Here is a 22,269-nt window from a genome sequence, read left to right on the forward strand (position 1 = left end):
TGGAGAAGATATGAAAGTTATTAAAAAGAAAGAAAAGAGAAACTAAAAATCGTTAGATAGAGAATATTAGGTTGCTTAATTAGATAAGAATTTTGAACATAATTAACAAACAATGGTAGATTTGATAGTTAAGATAAAGTAGTTGAAGTAATTCTATTGATTCTTATCAGAATTAAGCATTCAGTTAGGATTCTTGTACTGAAAAAAAATACACACAGATTCAGTACTGCTTAACAAGTTCAGCAAATAGATTTTTATTTATCAAACACTCAAAACATTTGAATGTCTGAAAAAATTCAGATTCAACACTTTTTTATATTATCATACAGACCCTATTTCTTTGTCAACACAAAAAGGAAGAAACCAACTGAATTATATAGGAAAATAAAGGGCGAAGGGGCTATTTAGACCCCTCCATATAACAACCATTATTTTGGCTACTCGTTAAAACTAGATTCATAAGTTGTGTTTCCTATTCTTTGGTTGTTTTTCTAAACTGACCTTCTGATTGTTCACGCATGTCTGTCTAAGCCGCTGAAAATTTTCGGCTTTGTGAATTAGCAGGCGGGCCTCAGCTCAGCCCAACCAACCCAGCCGCAATACGAAAGTGAATAGAAATTTCAGTGGTGAAAGCAGTCATAGGCAGCGATAGTAGATCTTAGAATCAAAAGGCCCTGTCGTTATCAGCTTGATAGCTCGTGCATGCAAGTCCAAGTTTTTTGTTCTTTTTAATATTTTCCGGCTACAAAAGATAATGGGCCCCAAAAATTTTGGGCTTTGTAAATTAGTAGGCCGGCCTCAACTCAGCCAAACCAAGCCGCAACACTATAGTGAATACAACCTGGCAGTCAAAAGCAGTCATGGGCAGTGATGGTTGAATAGTTCTTCTGAACGAAATGGCCAAGACACCATCAACTTGCTGGCTCGTACCTGCAAGTCCAAGTCTTTTGAGGGAAAAACAGTAATGGCGAAAAAAAATCTTACCCTAAAACCACATACGAATATCCTCCTCGAGCTAAGTAGTATAACGTATATTATTAACTTTCATACGAAAAATAACTCTTATGCCATATAATGGTTGTAGACCTCAAAAAAAAAAAGACGTGTATAGAAATGTCTATTAAAGAACTTTCAAGAAAAACAAGAGAAAATAATTTAATGATCTAATCAAATATTATTACTATGATTCGAGAGAAAATAAAAATATCTACTCAGACACTAGAGTGGAAATGTGTTGATTTTAGGGATAAGCAAACTAAATGATGGCACATTTTCTTAATTTTAGGAATTTTCATATTTGTATCAATCATTTAGACATATTATGATTTTAAATCGCATTTTGTAGGTGAACTCAAAAAGAAAAACTTTTAAGTCTATTCGGATAGTTTATTCTTTGTACAAATTTATTTGATTGTATCATAAATGTGTTTTTAAATTTTTTTAATTTCATATACATTATATCAAAAAATTGATATAGTATTTTATCAAAAAATTATGCCTAATGATCTCCTATCTAATCACACTCTTTATTTTGATGATATAAATGACTCGATTGACTATTCTATAGAATATTTACAAATTTTCTTATCGTGGTCATTGACTTGGGACTTTTTTATCATCAAGTTGAAAAACTTTGACCAACTGTTATGCATGCTAAAGTTTTAATTTGCACCCCTATTTGATTGCTTAATGCTGCGATATTTGGGTGCCAATTGTGTACATTATACGTAACCAATCTTTTTCCCAGGTATCATGCTTCATAAAAATGGGAGTTAGAAGTGTCAGATTTGACCAACAAAACAACCAAGAAAATGGTGCGGATTGGCCGTCTAGATTTCATGCCAAAATTTTGTACCCTCGTCACCTCGTGCACCTTTTTTTTTTTTAAACACAAATATACAATTTATTAATGATAAGGGGTAGAAGAAACATTACACCAACCTTCAACCGCTAACTCATGAGCAAGGACCCCCCCTGCACTCAGTGTTTTTTTTTTAAAATTAATGAAATTGCTGAAAATCATTCAACATTGTTTGCTTAACAAAGTTCAGAGGAGAGTTCCAGAAAAACTCAACTTGATTGGCGACTGGTTGGTGGATCTAGAATGTTGTGCTAAAATATGCACTTAGTGTTCATTATGATTAATACTCCCTCCATCCTATAAATCAAATTATAGACCTAATGTATTTCCTTTTCTAAGAGAGTAGTTATCTTGTTAGTTTATTAAAATGTTCCCATTTAATGTAGATTGTTATATGGCACTCCATGAGTTAATTATTCTACTTCGAGGAATAAATAAACACTAAAAACTATATCTACGGAGTCAAATACATATTGATTAGGTTGAAATTTGAATCTAGTATTGAAAACTAAATAGTAATAAGTTTCAAGAACATTTTAGCAATATATATAATCTATTTTGAATGAGTCTTCTATTATGAATGACTAATGTGGGATATATGAGGACAGCAGTTAGTAAAAATAATTAATTTAAGTATAACAACTGACACTTCTTAAACTGTGTGAAATAAAAAGTAGGTCTATTTTTATGAGACAAAAAGAGTATAAGATTGTACAAGATTTTTGTTATTGTTTAAAACTTCTTTACAAACATTGTACACCATTTTAAAACATTGGCATTGCAATTGTTCAAGCCCTACCCCATGTTTTAAATTTACAGGACATTAATTAGGAATTTCAACTTGAATATTATAGAATTCTTGGTACTTAGAGGTAGAGGAGGTGGATAAACTCAGTGCATTGTTGACAATATTATTTCAGAAGTTTTCATTGAATTATTTAGTAGTTTCACTGGAATCAAATTATGATAATTTACTTATTTAGGAATTGGTGCTTAATCTGGTAACACTTGTGTTGCTTTTTTTTCCCCTCAACTATTGTAGGTATTTGTTTTAAGAGAGTTTAAGAGAATTTGAATCTTTATTGTTGCATAACTTTCTTCTTTTATTGGGGATTTAGGCATTAATAAAGTTGTTACTATGAGTTGTATTATTCATCTATCCTGTCCCACATATTTTTTGCGTGATTATACCTTCAATTTAATAACATTGCATGTTAATATTAATAGAACTCATTTAAAATTTGAATTTTACATTTCATATCTTCTCATGACAAAACTGACATGAGATACTAAATGGTGACCCCAAAAATGAAAATTTTATCTGCAATAAGATGTATGGTGAAACAGATTGGGTGAGTTATCAATTTCCATTCTTAAGTGTGCAAGTGAAAGCATTCACCGCGATATCACGTCAGTTAATGTAATATCATCCTCATGTCTTGAAGTTCTTTTCAAAGTTCTTTTCCATCCTGTGCTTGAGTTGGAATGACAATTGAAAATAACAGGCCATAATTGTTTCCTCAGTATTCAATTATGTGGACCAAGAATTGCTTTCATATTTGCAACTGAGAATGAAACTTCTTTTGGGCCATAGCATATAAGTGACTTAGGCAAATAGTATTTGACAGCCCTTCATGGCTAGCATGACACTGGGCTTGAAGGACAATCGAACGTGATTTTTATGTTACATTTTTTTTTTTTTGTTGGCAACGATAGATGTCCTATAATCCAATCTAACCTAATTTAAGGGAAAGAGATAAGGAAAAATGGTCAACTAAGATCACCCACATAATGTGGCAAATTTGACCATCACCAAAGAGGGTGATGATCACTGGACCAAATGGCCAGTGAAATGATTTTTATGCTACACACTCTAATAAGATTGAAACTTGTATTCCTTGAACTATTATAATAATACTATTAATTAAATTTAATTCTTAGAAAGAGCACGTATTAATGTACGAGAGTATTACATATTAGTGTGTAACAAAAGACTCGTAACTGATTTGAAATTATATTTGGCATCTTCAAACATTCCCAATCACTCAATTTTTATACAGGGTCGCACTACCCATATCTTTAACTACCTACCTTTGTCTGATTAGATTAATGACTAGCTGGCCTCACTAGGTGGCCAGAAGGACTAGAGCACACGTGTGTGGACATTCCTCTAAGATTAGTGATTAGGATGTAGAGAACAACAAATTAATCATGTCACATGAAAAAGAAAACCCTTCTCCAAAAACTTATTGATTGATGAAATTAATTCAATAAGAAAATGGCCATAAAATATCATGATGCTTCTGTTTGAGCACAGGAAAAGAAGTATTTAAATCTCATTTCAAGTGGTTGGGTTGTCTTGAAGATGTGGCTTTCCCTATCATGTTGAACAAATATTAGCAGTCAAATTTATCTATACAGGGGAAAGCAGCAATGTGACTACATGATTGACTTTCACGTAAAAGATGTGCAAGTTGGATCAAATGGGAAGCAAATGCTTTGGTCGTTTCTTGCTGTAAAAAACAGATTTTACCAAGCTTACTAGGACTGGTCGGTAACCAAGGTAATTGATAAAAAGTAATCTGAGGATCACGCCTGCAAGGGAAAGGGGCAGGAAAGGATGTACGAATGTTAAAAGAGTTCTGAGGATAATAATGCACATGATTATAATTTGAAGGAATAAATTAACTCACACTCCAATTATTAATGTCTCAAATGAGGAGGAAAAGTCTCACAACATGAGACCAAATAATGCTGTAAACTCTTTTAAGAAAAATACTATACCTAATACCCTGTTTATTAATTACAAGACTTGTGAAATAAGAAACTACTCACAAAAAAATTATCGAATAAAGCACTAATTACTAAATAAGAAAACTGTTAAAAACTTGACTCTACTTTAAAAAAATTAGATATACTCCCTCCGTTCCACTTTGATAGTCTTGTATTCCTTTTTCATCTGTCCCAAATTGTAGTCCATTTTCTAATTGAAGAATGTAGTTGTATTTTAATTTTTCTAAAATACCCTTATTCAATGTAAGTAGTTGTTACTATAAACCTACCCCATTTAATGAGAGTTGATTCTTTTTTTACCATCAATTCAAGTTCCCATAAAGTTGTATCATATTTAATGTGAGGGTATTTTAGAAAAATAGCAATCTAAATTTACTTTTTCAAGAAAATTAATTATTTTTTCTTAAACTGTGTGAAAAAAGAAACAAGACTATCAAAGTGAGACGAAAGGAATATTAAATAAGAATCTCCTAGGTTCGGTTTACCATACAAATGTAGTCGCCTTGAACCAGCCTCTTCAACATATCATCTCCAATCCCATCATCAGCAATAAATGGGCTAATTTCTTAGTATATTGTCAATTTTGAAAAAGTTCATAAAATTGGGGGTATTCGGGTGGAATGCTGAGTAAGGTGTCGCCGCAATTGAGAGTTAAGTCTACTAATAAAAATATTTTTAATTTTTATTTATTTTAGTTTCATGTATTTTGGGACAGTTTTTGTAAAAAAAAAAAACAAAAAAATCTTTGGAATGTTGCTTCGCCGCTCATCAGATGGGCGGCGAAAGAATGTTGGTCAAATTGCTTCGCCACTCAATTGATGAGCGGCGAAGCTTTTGTCCTTATGTTCTAGTTTTTTACCTTTTTTTTTTCGAAGCATTCTTCTTACGTTTTTATTGTTTCATATGTAATTTTTAATAAGTGTGGCCGCTCATTCTAATTTATTTTTTTTACGAAGCATTCTTCCTACCTTTTATTATTTCATATATAATTTTTAATAAGTTATTTAATATTTAATAAAGGCAGCGCGACCAACTTATAAATTGGGACATTTAAGTCCTTAAACTTATAAAATGGGACACTTAAATCCCTAAACCCTTATAAAATGGGACACTTCGACCACCACGACATTCAAGATTTTGTTAACAATTTTTCTTAATTGGGAGGTATTTATAAGTTTAGGGAATTAATTGTCCCATTTTGAAGTTTAAGGACTAAAGTGGGTAATCGTCCAAAGTTTGGGGGGGACAAAGTGGAATTAACCCTATTTTTAAATTTTATAATATTATTATCGCAATTAATAATGATAAATAATACAATATATTGGGAGGTTGTGTTATATTAAGTCATATTAATAATACAATATTAAGTCATATTATTGTATTATTTATGGTTGTGTTATATTAAGTCATATTATTGTATTATTTATCATTATTGATTGCGATAATAATATTATAAAATTTAAAAATATGACTTAAGTAAATTTTATTAGTAATTTAATAGCATACTCGATTATCATGTTAATTTATAAATTTCTCATTATTCTAATATCATATTTTAAATTTTTGATAATTTTGGTTTATAATAGAATTTTAGTAATATGATTTAAGAATTTTAATTTAAAAGTATTACACTGTAATTTGAAAATTAGTATTTCATGTAAAACGTAAAATCCTAATTACGCCTATTTAAGGTTACATAAAAACGTCAGGAAAAAATCTGGTCGCTCTGCCTTTTATTAAACATTAAATAACTTATTACAAATTACATATAAAATAATAATGGGTAGGTAGAATGCTTCGTAAAAAAAATAAACTAGAATGAGCGGCGACACTTATTAAAAATTACATATGAAATAATAAATAACTTATTACATTTATTACATATGAAATTAAATATTAAATAACTTATTAAAAATTACATATGAAATAATAAAAGTTAGTATGAAATAATAAAAGTTAGGAAGAATGCTTCGAAAAAGAAAAAAAAAAAAAAGAAGGGACAAAAGCTTAGCCGCTCATTTGATTAGCTGCGAAGCAATTTGACCTCCACGGTCCCATCAACCAATTCCATTAGCACGGTCCCATCAACCAACCAATTCCATTAGCGAATTAGCGAATAAGGACAAAAGCTTAGCCGCTCATCAGATGAGCGGCGAAGCAATTTGACCAATATTCCTTCGCCGCCCATTTCATGAGCGGCGAAGGGGTTAAAAAAAAAAAAAAAAGGACCCAAAATACATGAAACCAAAATAAATGAGAATTAAAAGGGTTTTTATTAGTAGCCTCTATTCTCACTTGCGGCAACCCCTTAATCAGCAACTCCCCCTGAATGACCCCAATTTTCTGAGATTTTTCAAATTTAACAATATTCTAAGAAATTCGCCGCCGTTTAGGCGTTGGGCGTTTAGGCCCTTTCTTTTCTTTGCTTTTTTTTTTTTGGGTTTAATTTCAAGTTTGAATTGCTATTCTCTCTTCCTATCTTCGTTTCCTGTCCTCATTGTTATTTAGTAATTTTGAAGAATGATTACAATTTTTCTCTTTGAGAATTATTTGAGTAAAATACAAAATAGAGCATCCATGTCTTTGTTTTCTATATATTTTGATCCTTTTCATTGATACCAAGGTATAATTATTTTCTACTAACATGACTCTAGATGACTAAATTATGCATTAGATTATAATCGTTATGTTATGATTTTACTTGTTGACAAAAACAGTATTTTTGTAATTTTTCTTATTAATATTTTAATTATTTTAAAAATCAAAGTTTGTGGGGTATACGCTTCACGCTTCGGGGCTTTAGCCCCGCTTGAGTGGACATAAAATGTGCTAGCCAATACCCTCAAATTTTAAAACATCGGTACAAATATGAGGAAAATAATAAAATACAGAACTTTTTCTAGTGACATTCACAGTTTTTCAAAGTTAGATTTTTGGGGAGGGTGTGGGAAATTGCCTACCCTCAACACAGTGTGACCTTGGCTTATTATCACTCTATAGGTGTTTGTTTCGTACACTCACGGTAAGCTTAACACAAGATTTGATGGAGTTAAAATTTGAGAGTTCCCTAATCAATTCATTCACGTAGTACAATCTCGTGGACAAAGATCCTCTCTAAACCAAGTCCACCAAACCTATCTAATTTTTATCATCTCAAAAAGCTTGGATCCACCTCACACTTCTCGAATGTAAAGAATAAGATCTTACCAAAAAAAAAAGAAAAAAAGAATAAGTTCATTGAAAATTCATAGCCAAGCTCCACCCCCTGCACCATCCAAGCAAAAGCAATCTCAAAAGTTCCCGAGAATCAAGCCTTTTGGTAGTATCCAGCATTTTATGCCTGTGTACTCCTCCAGTATAAGCATCAAACTGCCGTGGCAAACAAATTTAATTTGATATCCTTCAACATTCTCCTCTTTTAAGAAAGCCAGTCCTGCCACTGTAACCATATAAAACATATAGATAGTCATTTTGAAAAACCAGTAGTTGTAGACTACGAAGATTCCTACTACCAAAAAAGTTTGTCACCTAAATTGGATCTTCAACCCGAATCAGGTTCCTTATTGGCTAAAAATTTTTTGCGTTCTTCATACATGACCTTCCCAATTAAAGATTTTGGATCTTCCTCTAGCTATATAAGCACAGTCACACCTTTTTTTTTGTTGAAAATAACAGGATTTATATGTGTGAGAAACTACAAAGTGGTGGGATAAAAATTCATAAACATCTAGAAATCAAAACATAACTTAGGCTTGTAAATAATCAAAATTAGCTAAATTTATTCTTTGATGATTTTGGATTCTAACATTTTTGTTTTTTGACTATCAAAAATTTAAAATCTGGATGTAAAAGGAGACGGGAACATTAAAAAAAATAGTTATCCAGAATCACAATTTACAATCAGCTGAAGTAGTGAAACGAAAACATGCCCTAGCTTACAATTCTCAACATGGATACTTAAATAATTTAACCCATGGAAGAGTCCTTTGGGGATGTCAAGTTTAGTTGTTTTTATTACTAAGACCAAAATTCTCATTTTTGAACACTAAAACTCATCTAAAGTCGCTAACAACTCATTATAAGAAAGGGGGAACAATGGGAAAAGAATCAATCATACCGATGCCAAACGTCTTTTGTAAAACACTAGGGTTGTTGGATTTGATCAGATAAGAGAAGGAGAGCGAAACAAAGAGAACAAAGGACGATGCCTCTTTCTCTATCTTATCTATTTACACTCTTAGTCACATAATCATATGTCCTTGTGTTCACCATCTTTCTCTTCAATATGTCTTCAATGATTCTTATTGTGCTTAACATAAGATGTTACGAGTTAATTTATGTAACCCTTGAAACAAAAGAAAATCCAAAGTCAAAGAATTGAAACAGCTTGGTTCCTTTGAGCCCTGCTACATTTTGTACGAAACGTAGAGATAAAGCTATGACAAAACAAAGACAGAAAATAATTTCAACGTTAGCTAGAGGGTGGCTGCTTGGTCCATTCTCCATCATAAACGGACAATTTTGCACGCATGATTTGCAAACAATCCGCAATTTTAGTTGCACGACTCTGATTGGAGGAAGTGACTGCTGTTTGGTTAGAGAAATTTCCTAGAGCAAGTGCAAACGAACACTGTGATCTCATTTTTAAAAGTTTTAGAGAAGTGTTCACGTTTATACAAGTGCTTCTTATATAGTAACAAGGATGTTATATATATATAGACACACACATACATATATATATATACGCACACTCATACACATATACATATACATATACGTATTCATACATATACATATTCCGCCATAGTTAGGGCAACCAAACCAACTCTAGTACAAGATCCTGGCGGTTCATTCATTTGACCGTAAGCTAGAGGCCCTTTTGATTCTGCGTTATTTTCTTTAGTAATCACTCCAAATTCTTTAATTTCCATGCAAAGATCATTTCTTTCATGAGTATACTCACCCACTCTACCAAATACGGATACATCGCCACGAACTTTGGCACTAGTGTTAATCAATTCCATAATGAGTACCATTTTACCTATTTCAACTCTCCCAAAGAGCCCTATTTTTCCTCCATGGTGATAAGGGGTTAATATATGTGTGCGCGCGCGCGCACACTTATAACATTTAGACAAGCTAAAAGTTAATTTTTTTTCCTTCTCTTCACTTCTTAAATCCCACACATTTGCTCCTTGAAAATTATTTTTTAAGAAAGTTGAAAGCTAATAAAATTTGTATTTAGTATTTCTTTATTTTGTTACTGTTCCTTTTCATGTTGGAAAGTATTAAAGTTGTTAATTGAAAAAGAGATTATTTGAGGGCACTCATGACAACCATTCCAGCTTTGGTTTATTTGTTATACGTGTACATCATGCCTTTGAAAAGACAAAAAAAAATCGCAACGGATCTTTTGTCCCATACCCTGTGCCACTTTCTGTCCCACTTTTTATTATATTACTATTTTTTCTACATAAACATCATGTTTTAATTCTTTTTTGTTTCCTTAAGATTCAATAACTATTAATTAAGTAAAAATAAATACAATAGATTCAAAAAAGCGATATATAATAGAAAATTAAAAAATACAGCAGAAAATTCATAAAAAGTCTCATTTTTTATGCATTTTGATTTTTTGAGTTTGTTAAATTTTGTGAATTACTCAATTAATAGTTATTGGATCTTAAGGAAACAAAAAAGAATTAAAACATGGGCCCTGTTTGGAACCTTGGTTTTTATGCAAGTTTGTATGATACTGGTTTTTTAACAACTTTTGCTACAGAAACCCCAAAAACTTATCAAAATTTTTAACCTACACACTTTAAAATATCCAAAACATAAAAAAAATGCCCTTCCCCTTTTCTTCTTTTTCCTCCCCCACCCCAATCCACCACCACCACCTCCGTCGCCGGCCACCACCTCTTTATCTGCAGGCAAGAGAAGGAGAGAAGAGGGGAGGAGAGGTAGAGGGAAAATTTGAAAAAAAAAAATTGTTTCTGTCGCTGCAAAACTCAGGTGCCGGTCTTCTTTTGCAGAGACGGGCGAGGGAAAGGGGATGGGGAGAGGGGAGGAGAGGGGTGGCGGGGGAAGGAGAGGGAGGGGTGGCGGGGGAGAGGGGAGGAAAGGGGTGGCGGGGGAGAGAGAAGAGGGGTGACGGGGGAAGGAAGGGGAAGGGGAGAGAGAGAAGAAGGGTGGCGGGCAGGAGAGGGGGAGAGAACAAAAGCAAAAAAAAAAAAAAAAAAAGAAAGTTGCTGCTTCATTGGCAGTTTCGAGAGAGGGAACAAGGGAGGGGGAGGGGGAAGGGAGAAGAAGCGGGAAGGGAGGAAGGAAAAGAAAAAAGAAAGAAAGAAAAAAAAAGAAAAAGAAAGAAAGAAAAGGAAAAGGGAAAAAAGTTTTTCCATCTCACAAAAGTTTTTCTACAACTTCTATAGTGATCTACAGCAAAGTTTAATACAAACACTCAAAAAACTCACCTTCCAAACGGGGCCATGATGTTTATGAAAGAAAAATAACAATATAATAAAAAATGGGACAGAAAGTGTGTGGGGACTCGTAAAAACTATTATTTTATGCCTAATTTATGGCTTAATAAATTATTTAATTGGATTTTATTTCCAAGGAATATTTTCTAGTCTTATTAGACCTAAATACATGGTAATATAACTTCGTTATATTTTTAAAATGATTCGTTTCGAAAATTAATTTCCTAGAGCGCGTTTAGTAAAAATAGTGAATAGTACTTGGAGATTTTATCCGCGTAGTAGCACAATAAGCTTGGAATATTGGAGACTTGTACCATGGTCCTAAAATAGGTAATCTTATGAAAAAAAAATTTCAAGTGATAGTTAATAGTGCAATCGTTATAAGAATTTCTCGGAAGTTTCGCGTTATAGCGTTAAATTTGACGGTACTTGTTTTCACACGCGCGACTTCAATTGAGGGACTTTAGACCCTTATTTCGGGACAATTAAGAGTGGATAATGCTTACATGAATATATATGCTTTGGAGGTTTAGTGCACTAGTGAACTAAACGCGCGAGAAAATCGAGCCGTAATCGCACCAAACGGCCCCTAATGAGAGTTGACTTTTGGGTGAATTACCACCACTTATTTCACCTTCTCTTGGAAGCTAAAGGAAATCAGATTTCCCTCCACCTTCTCTCTCCTCATTGCCGACCAGCTCCCTCCTCTCTCTAACTCATTTGCAACAAAATTTCTGCTCACTAATCTCACTCAAAACCACCCCAAATCATCTCCAAATTTAACCAAACTTGCACCACACCTAGCTTGACACTTGAGGATCATTTTGAGCTGCAAACAAGGGCTGGGAATCACGGTTTTTCTGGGGTAATAGAGGGCCGAAAATTCTGCTAAACATCAACCCAAAGTAAGTGATGATCCACTCTTGAAAACTTGAAGTTTGGAAGCTATCTTACCTTGTTAAGTTCATGCATGCATTTGGTTAGCTTGTGTATGGTGTAAAAATGTGATAGTGGGCTCTTGGAATTCCCACACTTGGGTTGTTGTTGCTGATGTGATGATTGATGGTGATTATATTGTTGGTTTAGTGGTTATAATGATGCATTAGTGGTGGGTAATTAGTAGAAACTTCATTGGGTGTAAGAAGCAAAAACTTCCGATTTTGCCCCTGTCATGTTCGGCCATTTCCAGGCCAATTTTTTAATGGTTTAATGGCTTGAATTGGATGTTTATAGGATGTATTAGATGTGTGAAAAATTTCATTGGAAAATATTGAGGTTTGATTGAGCAAATGAATTTTTCTTGAGAAACTAGCAATCTGGAAAACTGTTCGCGTATGATTCTAACCAGTGGTAGTATTTTGGCTATAACTCTGTCCTCGGATGTCGAAATCATGTGCCGTTGGTGGCGTTGGAAACTAGACATTCCTGGATTTAATTTGGTATATAATGCACGTTCTGATTCTTTGTGAGCAAGCCGAACCAAATGTTTTAAGTTCGCTGTCCTGTTGCTCTGTTCGTCTGGAATGAAGTGTTCAGGCAGCAACTTGATGCCCGATTTTGAACCAGATTGGTGCCGAATTTGGGAACGATTTCTTCTGTGATATTTTAACCCTATGAAGGTATTTTCCAACGGCATAAGCCATGCTCGATTTCGAGTTAAATTGACTGAATTGTGACCAAAACAAGTGGACTGCTCTGTTTTGGAAAAACCCTAATGTTGGACTGGTTTGGAACAAGAAATTGGAGTGAACTTGTTAATTGATGTTCTTGATACTAAACACTTACCAAAGGCATTATGGATGTTTCTTAGGCCTTTATTTCACAAATGAACCATGATTGGATAGTTTGCTTGATTAAACGTTTTGAAATGGGTAATGAAAGTCTCAAGGCAGATTGCCTTATAATTTTCTCGAACTTTGGTTGACTAATTAACTATCTTACCGAAGGTATTTTTCCCTGAAATTTGGTAGAGTGGTACCTTTCATATGGGAGTAAAATACTGCCAATTTTGGTACCAATCCAAGTTCGTTTCGATAACCAATTAAATTCCTCATGTTGGAGGTTCAAATCTGGAAATTCTTCTCCAGTCTTGAATTTCCCTATCTTCGGGCTACCGTATCTCGGTACTCGAAACTCCGATTCTTCATCCGCTTGTTTTGTTATAAACCTCACTTGTAACACTAATTGAGCTGCAAATTTCAGAGGCCGGTTTGCAACGTGTGAATCGTGCCGAATTTCCAAAGTTGGCCGAAATCCAACTTAATTCTACCATAAAAAAAAACCAACCCTGCGTCTTCAAGCTCATTTTTGACCACTTTTCACTTCGATTCATGGAAAAGTGTCTTCTAGGAACTTATAGTACTTTCTAAGAGGTTTCCAACAGTATAAAGTTTTCCAATTCTCGACTTATACCGAGCGGGTTACGATTTTTCAAAGATTCATCGTAAAACTGAAAATTTTCCAATCTCAAAGAAATAGAGTTTTCTCAAGAACTCTTTATTCTTTTAATATTTTTAAACGTTTTGCTCACGATTTTCATGATACAAACTCAAATAATATTGTACATAATAAAAGACAAGTTGAACCTCGATTTACGTGTAATTGAGGTTCCTTTTTGCAAAATAATCCTTAGATTGTACTAGTGTACAATCTTCTTGATGAGTGGATTAATTGTGTGATTATCCACTGTTAATTGCCACGCGCACAAGGAGACCTTCAAGAGGATCTCACAGTGGACACTTGAACTCCCAGAAAATAATTCTTATTGAATTGCTCGGTGAGTGTCAAGTGTGTAAATTTTTGATACTTGCTTATTGTGGTATTTGTTGAAGTTTTAAAAATAAGGGCGGTGCGTACTTTATCGCACTCGTTCTAATTTTAAATGAATGAATGAAATGTATTGAATGAATGAATGAAATGCAATGTTATGTCATGAATGCTTGTGTCGTTGGAGTGAACCTCCTCGACTTTCAAATGAATGGGGGACGCCTAAACTCATAGGCCGTCCTTAGACTTGAGCCAGCAATGGGCTTGGTCGGGGATCTGGGCGAGCCATGAGATACATATAAGCTCGACCTAATAAGAGGTCTTGCTTGGCATACTCGTCGAGTATCGCCTTATACTAGACTTGTGGGCCCTTGGGGTGTACGGTGGACGGAGGGAAGTAAATGGTGATCTACGGAAATGGAAATACCGACCCGGTTGACAGGAGGGTTAATGCGGGAAGGTATACGAATGTCATCGGCAGAGCGAGTGGAATTTAGCTCCTGAGAGCTACGATATCCTTGAATTGTTTCTGATTACTTTTCCTGTTTGAATAATTGATTGTTGAAAAGACGTGATTTTATTTATTAAATTTGGGATTGTTATTTGACTAAGTGCTTGCATGTGTGTTCTTGGCCTCACGAGCGTTCAGCTCACCCTATAGTTTTGTTTTCCTTAACAGGACCGAATCTTGGAGAAATATGAAGGAACCATCCGTTGTACTTTTGTTAAGACTCCTGTTATATATTTTGACTAGGCCCTGGTTTGGGTTGTACTTTTGGATATTGTAAACTTGAAAAGTTTGGGCCCTGGTGTGTACTTTGAATTTAAGTCGTTTCATGATTACCCGATGTACTGGTGATACATTAAGTGACTTGTTAAGCTTGAACGCTTCCGCATTATTGTATTCGTGTTGCTCTCATCGAAGTGTTTAGTTCGTTTTTAAATTGAATGGAATTGCTTGAGTCCTGGCGTGAGTTGGGCAGGCGTCCGCGGATACCCTTTGGTCCGCCTTAGGGAGATGTGGGGCGTCACAAAGTGGCACAAGGTGTGGGACAGAAGATCCGTTGTGAAAAAAAAAAGTTGTTGATAACATTTTCATGTGGTAGGCTGTAGTTGAACCAAAAGTTGTTTCTCTTTTGGAAACTAAATGAATGAATGCATACCCAATTTCTAGGAAACTAAATTTCTGTAGAGTTGTCAAAGTAACTCAATTTCTTTTCTGATGAAGAATGAACGCAAACCCAAATCTTGGACAGAATAATTGGAATTTAATCTCGTTTGGTCATTAATGAATAGAAGTGGCAAATCAACCCATTTAATTAGATTTACCCATACCCGCCCATGAATAGATGGGTATGGGTATCTTAAATTTTTGTATATGGGTATAAATGGGTTACCCAATAATACCCATTTATTAAATTGGTATTATTGGGTAACCCATCAAACCCAATTAACCCATTTAAAATTCTCTTCCCCCCAAGTCTCTTCTTTTCCCCTACATTTTTTTTTCAAGTTTTTCATTTTGTCATGATGTTAACATTATTATTATTATTATTATTATTATTATTATTTGTTGGTTTTATCTTATTATTTTATTTTTTCTTAGTTTGTTAATTTGCTCATTTTTTAGCATTACCAATTTATGATAAATTTTAGCCTATTTTCTTATTTTTATAAAATGAAATTTTAAATTTATATATGAAAAAAATGTCACGGGTTCAAAATTTTTGTATTAAGTTTTTATATTAATTTTTATAGTACTTAATTCAAATTTTTATATTCGTATTATTCAATTATTAAATAATGGGTAATTTTGTGACATAGAGTATAAATGAAAAAAATTGGTAATTAAGTTTATTGAACATTATAAGTAAATATTTAAAACTAATGATGGGTACAAAGAGTGGTATAAATTGATAACTTAGTTTGCAAAAATGAATTTAAATGAGTTTGCAAAAAGTTAAAATAAATGAGTTATAAATGGGTAATTGGGTTACCCAATTCATTTTTTGACTTACTCATTTGTACCCATCTAATTAAATGGGTATAAATGAGTTGACTCACTTATACCCATTACCCATTTTATCCAACCCAAATCCGCCCAAGTCACATATTTTGACACCTCTATTAATGAAGTAACTCTTTTGGTAAAACAGCTCGGTGGTCTTCTCCAGCAACAAATAATTTTAAGATAAAAATTGATGCTGCTGTTTCCAAGGCTAAGGACATTTATGGCATAGGAGTTGTTATCAGGGATCATAGTGGCAATTTTATTGCTTGCCTTTCCAAGCAATTCTGTCGTGCTGTCACTCCGGAGGTGGCTGAGGCAACTGCTGCGAGGGAAGCTGTATTCATAGTAAAGAACTTATTGATCCCCCATTTTACTATTGAAGAGTAATGCGTTGGAAATCATACAACTTGTGCGCTATATGGAGGGTGCCATTTCTGTTATTGGGCCTTTGATTGATGATTTTCGTATATGTTTCATAGATAGTAGATCTATTGATATAAATTGGCTTCCTAGGGATGTAAACAAAATGGCTCATGAATTGGCTCTCTATTGCAAATTTTCTGATTCTGTTGAATCCTCTGGAATCCTCGCTCTACTTTTGTCAATCAATTGCTATTAGACAATTTCCAAATATCTTAATAATGAAAATTCTCTTTTTATCAAAAAAATAAGTCTTTCAGTGAAAGCATCAGATCGTTTAGAATCAGAATTCTAACACAATCTTTTGTCAAAATGAAGAGGAAATTTTGTTTTGACCAAATATCTACGTAGATCGTGCATCAACAAGCTTTAGCTTATTTACTTTTTGAGCCAACCTAATTTGAGTTTTTATTGAATCAAATTTGAGTAAGACTGAAGTATTGTGAATTCTTTAGATGTACATTTCCAACTTTATATTTATCTAGTTGAGTTTAGATGCAGTTCAAAACTTTAACAAACAGTAAATGTTTTCCATATTTGGCTTAATAAATCATCAATTAATTTTAGATAAATCCAATTAAACCAAACTCGCTTGAGCATCTAATAATTTGGTTTTTGTTTTGAGCCATTGGGTTTGTATTTTCGGCCATTTGTGAAATGTAGGAGCCTATAATTCAAGTAGTATAAGCATAAATAGACAAATGTTCATTGACACGGCCCATTAGAGTTTTTTTTTTTTTTTTGGCTAATACAAATGCAAAATTTTATTATTCCAAATGGAGATCCACATTATGGGCAGTAATTACAAAGGATGGAGGATCACATAACCTGTGAGATGATCAAGAACCATTTCTAGCATTTGAAGAGGAGAATTAAAAGGTCTAGGAACCCAAATAGCTTCCATCAGAGTTTGCGTAGTGACCGCGGTTTCAAGTCCGATTGACTAGAAAGTATATGTGGATCATATTTGCTTGAACAAATTTCACTAGGTTTTAATGCAGCAAGTCCCCCCTAATGTTTGATATCAGTTGTACATTGCTTCCTAATAGTATTGTTTAAGAACTTTGCTCTCTTTTTCGGCCAAAATCATGTTTGTCCATTAAATGATGTCCAAATTTTCGAAGTTGCTCTCATTTCCAGTCATAAGAAAATGTTATGTTGCAGAATAATGCCATGAACATGACGTTAGTTGCACTTCCTCACCCCCCCCCCCCCCAAAAAAAACAGAAAAAAAGATTTAAGACGTGGTTTAGCCTTGCTATTTTAATTATTTGTTCTTCTTTATTCCTCTCCTTTTTCTCCTTTTATTTCTTCTTTCTCTTATTTTACTTTTTTCTATTTCTTCAAATTTCCTTTTACCACTTTTAAGCTGTTATACCACTGTTAATCATTAATCAGTCACAAGCTATGACTTTCATATTTGTTTTTAATTTTTTTTACTTTCCAAATGATATATGGTATGTAATGCAAGCAAAAACTAATTATAACCTACAATAAAGCTAATACTAGTGGTGGAAAATATCAAATAAACAATCTCTAACAATTAATAGAGCAAGATAGAGAATTCAAGAAAAACTAAACTTTACAGTATAATAAAATATATTTGCTTGATTGACAAAGTATTCTAATAATTACATATTGTGATTAATAATATATTTAACATGTACATCTACGATAATTACATTTTGTGATTAATAGTATATTGCTTAGTCTTGGCAAAAGAGAATTAGAGAAAGTTAGGGAAATACAAAAACAGAAAAGAGAGAGATAGAAAAGAAATAAAAGGAAAAAAAGAAACATGAAAATAAGTAGAATATCAATAATAAATTATACGCTTAAACATGAATTAAGAGGTAAACTTTGTATAAAATTCTACCGGGAACGGGGACCAACTGTAACTAGAGTTATAACTCATAGGAGTAAACAGCAATTGTTAATTCAAAGGTATTTGTGTTTCTTAACTAAACGATTAGCTTTAACTGTAAGTTAAAGGGTTCAAGTGCTTAAAAAATAACATTAGGGAGCAAAATGCAATTAACTCCAAATATTGGTAGTAAGCCCTTTTCATTATGTACTTATGTGGTACTTCCATGGTCCATCAAAACAATTTTCTAAATGCTATGGTTTTTGTTATGGACCATTATTTTTTGAAAATTTTAATTGTTTGCTAGTGCCATGTGTATTTAATTAGCCTTGTAAATCTTAGTGGACATGGCCTATAGGAGAATTACTATTGCAATGTACTTCTCCCCATTATAACAACTTATTTTCTATGATCATTCTAGGTGGAGGGACCACGAACTTTGCCAGCACAACTACTAAACTAATTCCTAAACCTTGTTATAGAAATATTAGTATGTGGCAATTACTATATAAAGTCTATAATACAGTCTAAAGAGAAGCTACAGCCTACATGCATACGCAAAAGAATGAAGGGACGATCTCATCCTTAATTCTAGAATTAGCTGTGGGTGGTCTGTCGAGCAAAGCAAAGTTGAAAGCGCCCAAATCAATGCCCTTAAATAATGGACCATAGTTCATGTTCACCTTCCAATGAGATCTAAAAAGACCAACATACTCTTAAAGCGTCCCATTCTCCAAAAACCCACGAGCACTCCAGTATAAAACTAATGGCAGTAAATGTAAAAAAAAAAAAAAACATTAACCCCAATACACAATTAAAGATAGATACATTAGCGCATCCTTAAAGATAGATCCAAATCCTTAGTAAGTTTCTTGGTCCCTATCATCACTAAACAGCTATGTAAAGTTAGACACATTAGCACATTTATCTTTACTACTACGTGAAAAATCAAGGAAAAAGAAATCACTATAAGAGCTAAAAAAAAAAAAAAAAAGGAACAGATGGAGCTGTCTAATGCAAAATGAAAATCTTAGTCACCAAGTACAGTTTAGTAATTCCTAGCTTAAAATACCAGAATTGTTCCTGAATAAGTGATTTGGACCCAAAAGACGATTGATAAATGTTAAGGACCACTAAACTAATGCTAAGTGAAAATAGTCGATCTCATCACATGTGTGATTTGCTGGAAATAAGGTATACAGGGACCATGATCAATTGTCAGCAAGAATAAATTGAGAAGGATTGGGAGATGAAGACCTTGTAAATTGTTAGACATTTTGAATGGCCTAAAAAGACTGATTTTGCTTAATGGAAAGGAAAAGATACACTACAAATACAAAGAATCCCATCATTTCAAGTTCCTCCAAAAAAGAAGAAAAACAGAAAACAAAGAGAATAGAAGATTTCTGGGAGAAACAAATCCACAAACTTCAATAGAATAGATGGGAAGTAAAGGAACAAAGTCAGTTGCTCGAGGAAGAAAAAGAGGAAAGAAGAAGCCAAGGAGCACTAAAACCAAAAGAGAAGAATTTTAGTTTTAGTAATACACTGGAAGAGCACAATCTTAGTCAATCTAGTCAAACATTTTACAACCCAAGAATTGAATTTAACATCATAGGACATTGCCAATAGCTAAAACAAAAAAGAAGTTCACAACTCAAAAATCACTAGCACTTGCTTTCTTTTTTTTCCTTTCCCTGAATATTTATATTATCTTTGATTAGTACTAATAGTACTATCAGTTTTGTAGCATTCAAACATAACAATTCCCCTTGGAACTTTGAAAGTGCTGGCATGTACTAGGATAGTAAAGCCAAGGCTATAAAGGAAAAACCAAGAAAGGGGAAAAAGCAATAAATTGGAAGAGAGCTTGCTCCACAGCACTCCAATGAGGATCATACTTCTTGAGTTTCCCCTTGTTTCACTCTCTCATTCCACCTTTTTGTGGCTAGTAAGTAGGAGTAGTGTATTTCCTTTCCTTTTCTTCTCCTTCTTTCCCTTCCTTTCTGCCCATTTAACAATGAAAATGGCAGATTACCAATCATCCTTTCCCCTCTATAGGAAACACCCATCATTGCTCCCAACGATCCTTTTCAAAACCTTAGAAATCTGAGCTTCTAAGATATTCCCTCCTCCGTCCATTCTTTCACTTTTTTCTCCCTTCTCTCGTACAAGTTCAAATCTCCTCTTATATATCCTTTTTCCTCCAGTCCAAATTTAGGACTTGGAACTCCTTTTCCTTTTCTGTTCCACTAACTGGTTACTCATCCCTTTCTAATTACTATGATGGATCCTTCTTCCACCAACTCTGTCAATGGATTCTACTCCTTCCTAACCAGAGGTATTGATGATCTTGAGAGATATTTCCTCTCCAATAACTTCTTGTCTATTCAATTCCTTCAGCGAGTTCTAACCCTTCTCAGATCATCCCACACTCATTTGATCCTCCTTGTTCAAAAGCTCCACTTGCCTGTTGGTGAAAAGTGGCTTGATGAGTACATGGATGAAAGCTCTAAGCTTTGGGAAGTCTGTCATGTCCTCAAGTCTGGCATATCAGGCATGGAAAATTACTATGCTGCTGGCCTTAACATCAATTCATCACTTGAAAATCATCCCTTCCTCAGCCCACAAGTCAACCGTCAAGTAAGATTGTAGTTTTGAATTCTTTCTTCTTAGATTAGTTAATTGAATATAATTTTGTGATCATCATGTTTCGAGGAGGTATATAACTGAATTCTTGAAACAGGTAATCAGAGCAATCAGTGGTTGCAGAAGAGAAACAGTAGGACTGGAGGAAGATAACAGGGCTTTGATGGAGACAAGAATTGAGCCACTTTCGTTACGTTTTGATGAGAAAGGTTGTGTTGAATCAAAGCTAAATGGATTCAATGGTTTCAGAGGAGTTCTTTATGCAATGAGAAATGTTAGTTCACTTCTGCTGATGATCTTGCTCTATGGACTGGTCTACTGTTGGCCTCAAGAATCTGATTTCCTTAGAGGAGGAGGATATGAAGGCGGGGGATGTTTGTTCTTTGGATCAGCCTTGATGATCTCAACAGCAAGATTGCATCAAAGGGTTGCAGCAGAAATCAATCAGATCAATGGCCGGCCGGGGATTTTGCTTTATGAATTTCGAAGATCAAAGGCAGCCATGGAAGAGCTGAGAGTGGAGTTGGAGAGGAGGTGCTCCCAAGGGGTAGGAGTGGTGGACTGGGAATCAGAACATGGGATAACAGAAAGAGTGGAGAATCTGAGGGATTGTTTTGGTGTTCTGAGATCCGGGACTGAGAATATTGTTGGACAACTTGATGATTTCTTTGATGAAATTGTTGAAGGAAGGAAGAAGCTTTTGGACTTCTGTAGTCACCATAGGTAGGGGAAAAAGAAAAGTTTATTCCTAAAAAAAGAAAAGATTTTAACCCCAGGGTAAAAAAAAAAAAAAAGAAACAGAAAAAAGTTACAAGTAGGAGAAATGAGTTGGATGGTTGTACTCTTTTTTTAATTTTTAATTTTATTCTTGTTTTTGTTTGGTGTAACTTTCACTCTTTGTATGTCCTAAGACAACCAACCATCGCCCGTCTCCTCTGCCGGATTCTGGTTTTTGGTGAGAACTGCTGCAGATATACTGCTAAGGTAAGAACCCAAAGAGGAAAATTTTGGAGGAAAAAGATAATGTAACAGCTCTAGATAATTAGTGTATGAGACTCCATTGGTCACGAAAAGTTTGTGTACTAAAAAGAAGAGAAAGGGTTTGACCCCATGAATTGTTTCTTCTCTTGTTCAATTATTTATTTATTTTCATTCTTGTGGTATGACTTTGACTTGACCTCAGGTAGCTGTAATGCAAGAATCGATGTTCAAAAAGACAGTAAAGAAGAGAGGTTAAAGAGAATGGAAGTTTCTTTTGTTACTATAAATAGTGGCAGCAACGTTTAACTGTTAATATCAGTAGTCAAATATTATTTTATGCGGCCCAAACATTTCAGCGGCAGTAAATTATTGCTCGCATTTCTTTTTGACCATCAAATAATATCTTGGTCACAAATTAGCTACTAAACTAACTAATCAGTAC

The 22,269-nt window shown here is 33.9% G+C and overlaps 1 protein-coding gene and 1 long non-coding RNA gene across 2 annotated transcripts; both read left to right on the top strand.

The window, feature by feature from the left end:
• Positions 1–11,839: 11,839 nt before the first annotated feature.
• On the top strand, positions 11,840–14,806 carry LOC140016042 (uncharacterized). Its single transcript, XR_011822371.1, has 2 exons — positions 11,840–12,041; positions 14,582–14,806. It is a non-coding gene; the product is annotated as an uncharacterized lncRNA (long non-coding RNA).
• A 5,125-nt stretch (positions 14,807–19,931) lies between these two features.
• Positions 19,932–21,961, top strand: LOC113713694 (uncharacterized). The gene is made up of 2 exons (XM_027237480.2): positions 19,932–20,840; positions 20,944–21,961. The coding sequence occupies exons 1-2, from the start codon at positions 20,481–20,483 to the stop codon at positions 21,571–21,573; spliced, it is 990 nt and encodes a 329-aa protein (XP_027093281.1). The 5' UTR covers positions 19,932–20,480; the 3' UTR covers positions 21,574–21,961.
• The last annotated feature ends 308 nt before the right edge of the window (positions 21,962–22,269 follow it).

This window comes from Coffea arabica, chromosome 10c, assembly GCF_036785885.1.
Source record: "Coffea arabica cultivar ET-39 chromosome 10c, Coffea Arabica ET-39 HiFi, whole genome shotgun sequence".
Taxonomy (NCBI): Eukaryota; Viridiplantae; Streptophyta; class Magnoliopsida; order Gentianales; family Rubiaceae; genus Coffea; species Coffea arabica.